Raw genomic sequence first — 5,501 nt, forward strand, 5'->3', positions numbered from 1 at the left:
GCAGTTTTATTTTGCTGCAAAAACGCAGTCCAACCCAGATGTCCAACACCAAGCTGGCTTACACCCCAACCCTCCACACACCGCAGTTCATAGACAACTGGTTTGCACTTTACCACTTTTAACTTTGCTTATTCTTCTCTCTGCAGCCAAATTAATCCTTCCTCCATAAATGGCTTCTCCAAGCTTCCCCTTCAAACCCATCATCTTCCCGCCATTAATCTTAATATTCCTCAAAACACCATGCATTACTCAAAGTCCAACAAAAGTACTAGCCCTAGCAGCAGCAGCAGCAGTCGCAGCAATGCTTCAACTACTACTGGTGCAATTGCCACGACTGCTCCCGGTCGTCACCCAACTTATCGTGGAGTAAGGCGCCGGAGCAGTGGCAAATGGGTTTCCGAAATTCGAGAGCCGAGAAAGCCCAATAGGATTTGGTTAGGGACATTTGCCACTCCTGAAATGGCTGCAATTGCTTATGATGTGGCGGCACTTGCCCTAAAAGGCCAGGAGGCTGAGCTTAACTTCCCAAACTCGGCGGGTTCTCTGCCGGTGCCTGCCTCGACCTCTCCACGCGATATACAGGCGGCTTCAGCCTCAGCGGCGGCTGCTTTAGGGGCGGCAAAGGATGCTTTATTTGGGATTGAGAGTGAGGAGAGTACTAAAACTAATGTGATAGAGTCGGAGACAGAGAGAGAAATGATACAACATGAATTTGTGGATGAGGATTTGATCTTTGATTATCCAAATGTTCTTGTGAACATGGCTCAAGGGATGCTTCTTAGCCCTCCTCGTTTGGACATTGGTGGGGATGATGATGATGATGATGATGCCGATAATGCTGGAGAAGATCACAACCTTTGGAAATTCCCTTAATATTTCCTTAAATAATTAATATCTATAATAACACTATTTTCTCCACTAAAGAACAAAAAAACTAAAAAAAAAAAAAAAAAAAGAAAAAAGAGAAAAAAACTCTAATAAATCATAATATCTATATCTATATCTATATCTATATCTATATATATATATATGAAAACTTTAAATGAAAGAGTAGGGTAAAATTAATGTATTGCGTGTATCTGTGGCTTTCTTCTCTTTTTGTTGTTTGTACAGGAGTTTCTACGTTTTGGGTTTAATTGCTGTTGTCGCACCTTGCTCTAATAGCAATGCTTCAAGTGTTGTACAATGTGCAACTCTTAGAAACTATATAAATAATATAATTTTCAACTTTATATGAGTTGTTTTATCAGAAATTTTAATTTGTACTAGCATTAAATTCTATATCTATGCTCATATATAGCTAACAAATTTCTCATTTGATTATGTCATAAATATAAATAAATTGCATGGATATATTGTAAGCTTGAAGTGGTTGATTATGGCCATTAACTACAACCAACCGAAGTCGCCACTACCAACTGGAAGATGTGATATTTGTCACCATATGAAGAACTTTCTGGATATTACTTGAATCGCATCATTCATCTATCAACACCAAATTAATTTACAAACAGCCAGAGAATTCAACTCCATCTCTTTCTTTCCTCTCTTTTTTGTGTTCCTGGATGAATAGAACCGTTATATAAAGCGCTAAAGAAACCCTAAAATCGCATGATCAGTACTTCAAGTTAAGCAATAGCTCTTATAATTGAAAGGAGAGGAAAATAGATTTGCCTGGATGCTCAAATCTTTAAATCAGAGTTCAGTTTCAGTACTTCCCTAGAGATTTTTCAAAGCTAAGCAATAAGCAAACTAAGATAACATCCATGGTTTGGTGAAGAAAAAAGCAGGGCAAATTGGAGATTTAGTCAATTAGAATCATTATGACGTTGAAGTGATTAAGGGTTTTGACAACCTTCCTCTAACCATATAATTAACAACCATAATTTATATATCACTTAAGAGTCATAAACAGCCACAAAAATATATTACATGAACTGGAATGAAGGAAGTTATAAACATGGTCATTATGCTCCACATAAGCATAAGGCCCACCTTACCCTATGTTGACATGTTATTCTCAATCAATTGGTCTATCTCCACGTGTCACTCTCGTATTAGGTATATCCACTGTGGAATGTCGAGATCGATTTTGATATTTTACCTTCATTCGATGGCTGTCTCCTGCTCATGCAATCGTATTTATAATATTTAATATTTATTATCTCTAGCGGCCAAGTGCATCCACTATTTGCAGCAATAATAATAATAATAATAATAATAATAATAATAATAATAATGTTTTGTATCTTGTCCTATAATAATATATTATTTATTATTTATCAATTTCCTTCTCTTTTATTAAAAGTTTTTATTGGAAAGAATGATATCATCTACATGTTTGTTTGCTAAAAAAAAAAAAACTGTGATTAGTGAATTTTTAAAATAAATGCATAATATGGTAGAAATTGACGATCAATAAAGATAAAAGTGGTAATTAAATAAAGGTTTATGAATATATATTTTTATATTTATATTTATATTAATACACATGTCATTGAGAAATTTTGAGTAAAGACAGAGGTCATGAGAAGAAACTTTTTTGATCTAGAAAATGATTTACAATAATTTCTAAGTTGGTAATAAAAGAGCAAATCAAGATGTCTACATAACTTATATTAATATGCCGTTATACTTTAGACAAGGACACAAACAATATAATTCCTCATAAAATATGTTTTATAGGTTTAGTTTTAAAGTTAAACTTTTCATTATGTGGTGTTACAATGATGATGTATAAGAAATTATTGGATAAGTGGGAGTAGGAGAAGAGATGAGAAATCAAGTGGTATGCACAAACGAGTCGAATGCAAAACATGATACACATTTTGAATAGTTTGAAAGGTAGTAATAATAGCAATCAAAGGTCTGATAGGAAAGTTCATATGCTTTTTATATTCTGGATTAGACAAATTAGCTCCCATGTTCATCTCAAGTTTTTCTTCTATCTGATTTTTCTTTGTATAAATATACGGAAAAAAAAAAAGTCAAAAAACTGTATTTGTTCTTGGATTTTATTAGAAATATAATGATTTTTTTTTTTTTTTTTCAAACGAAAAATCAAAAATGGAAATTTTAAAGTAGCTACCATGATTTCTTAAATGGCTAAAGTCTTACAATATGCGAATTTCTAAAGAAAACAGTGCTATAAATAGAATTTTTAGGAAAATTTACGAAGTAAAATACTAAAATTTAGACATTTATCTAAGCACACGAATCAATAGATAAGAAAACATAACATAGAGTCAATACGAACTTTAATGATTTATGTCATTAAAGTTTGACTTAATCTTGCTCCTGTCTTATTGTTCTACTAATATTTAAATGGTCCTCATCCAATTAAGAAAAAGCTATGAAAACCCTAACTTTGGTAATGATCCAACTTTATTATTAAAATTAGAAAAAAATCTACCATATATTTGAAATACCTTGAACCATTCTCAAATTATACTATAAACTTGTTACTTGTCGAGGTTGTATAATTTGAAATTCAAATTCGATTTGTAATACTACAAATTAATGTAAGAAAATCAATAATATAACATAACAAATCAACAATACTCATCCAACAACACATGTCGTCACATCATTTTCTTCAATACAAAGCTTTATATAGGGGTCAATTTCTAATTCTGGTTAGATTGGTAATATTTAAACTAAACAATTAAATTGAACACTAACTCAAATCTATTTAGATTACACTAATTTAGATAGAGATAACACAATTATTATTTTGATAATTTATATCCTTAGTTTAATTCGGTTTTAGAATTAAATAAAACTTATTTCCATATTGTTAACGGTTTAGAATAACTGGGAGGTTGCGAAGACTTTTCCTGCCAAGTTGAATAGTCATTGTTGTGTACGATAGGGTGCTATGTTCCCCTGACTAGACAAGCGAAAGAGAATAATATGGTTTGAGTAAATTGCAATTACATGTGAGCAAATCACCTGGAGATGTATGAGCAATTTAATTGATACTAGTTAAATTGATGGGCAGCAGGCATTCCATTGATTAATGGGCAGAGTCAATAGAAGTAATAATTATGTAAAGCAATGATTTAAGCACCACGAAAAAGCTTAATTATAACCTTTATTGACAGTGCTTATGCTTGTTTCTGTTCATTCCTACGGATGACATGAGCTCTTCCCTATCTTGTTCAGTGCCTGTTTAATGCCCCTTTACTCCTGTCAAGAAAACTAGATTGTTACAGCCATGACACAACTGGATAGTTTAAAATTTATTCTACCTTAATTGTCTTTGCATTAATTAACTACCCATCACTCACAAGTTTGTTTTGTAATGATAATAAACACTTGTGAGCAGCGACTTCTAATTAGTGTAATTAATTAAGGTTCCTATTATGCACTAATTGGATTATATTTTCTTTAGTATATTATTACTGATCCTTTTACAAATTTGCCTTTGTGATGGTAACCCTTAAGTATATATATTAACTTAACATCAGTGATCATTTACTGGTCTATGTCTTGAACTTAGCTTATAAAAGATGTACAAACAGCATTACAAATTCATTGTAGACCTTAAGCTTAGCTCACAAGAAATATGTTCAACCAACAAATTTTTTAAATTAAGTGCTTTATACATACTTCACGATTTATTCAATAAATACATTTTTTTTTTTTAAGTGTTTTATACATGCTTCACGATTTATGCAGTTCTTCTAGGGTTCATTGTATTGCTATCTATTATAATTATTATTATTAGCCGTAGTTATGAAGTACTTAATTTATATCCTGCTGAACCGATTGATCTCTATGCAAAGTTTTATTGATGTACAGTAAGTGGAAAAGCCACTTGGATATTATCATGTACGTGTAATCAAATAATAAAACAAAAGGAGCTCATAATTTTACAACTCTTTCAATCATCAACATAGAATTGAGCAACTGAGTCTTCTGTAATGTAATGTCAACTTGATGTTTTTCCTGTTAATACACTTACCCTTCAATTAAAGAGATGGTAAATGTCGACATTTTTATCATATTTATGATCATTGTCAGCACCATGATTAGCCTCCTCCGAGCACAATAATAACTTGTAAAACTCGAAAATAATTGGAGGACTATTAGTAATATCTAGAAATGGCAATTGATAGTCTTTAATAATTGGAGGACTATTAGTAATCTTTTCTTCTATTATCGTTTATTTTTTAGCTATGAGATCAAGAAGGATAAAAGTTCTGCTCATTTATGGTAATTTTGATCTTCAATTAATATCTGAAAATTTAGGCAAAAAGCACACATATATTATTATCCTTTGAAATTTATGCACTCATTAATTTTTCAAATTTGGGTGATAAGAGATGTGCAATATAATTGGCAATGGTGAATGATGAGTGATTTCATAAACATGTATATGTAGTAAGGACACTAATCGCAAAAGTAATAAAATGATGAATAGAGTATCGTTCCCCCGAGGATTGAGTGCTAAATACCGATTTTCCTAATTTTATAACTAATTGATTATTAGATTTGCG

General features: G+C 31.7%; 1 protein-coding gene across 1 annotated transcript; it reads left to right on the forward strand.

Moving 5' to 3' along the window:
• Window positions 1-240: 240 nt before the first annotated feature.
• On the forward strand, window positions 241-873 carry LOC116139160 (ethylene-responsive transcription factor ERF024). The gene has a single exon (XM_031424828.1). It carries the CDS (start codon window positions 241-243, stop codon window positions 871-873), a length of 633 nt encoding a protein of 210 aa, XP_031280688.1.
• Window positions 874-5,501: the final 4,628 nt, after the last annotated feature.

The sequence above is a fragment of the Pistacia vera genome, unplaced genomic scaffold (genome assembly GCF_008641045.1).
Source record: "Pistacia vera cultivar Batoury unplaced genomic scaffold, PisVer_v2 Contig347, whole genome shotgun sequence".
Classification (NCBI taxonomy): Eukaryota; Viridiplantae; Streptophyta; class Magnoliopsida; order Sapindales; family Anacardiaceae; genus Pistacia; species Pistacia vera.

Bases quoted from the DNA above. Each gene is read 5' to 3' on its own strand.
- LOC116139160 (XM_031424828.1), top strand. From the start codon at position 241: ATGCATTACTCAAAGTCCAACAAAAGTACTAGCCCTAGCAGCAGCAGC.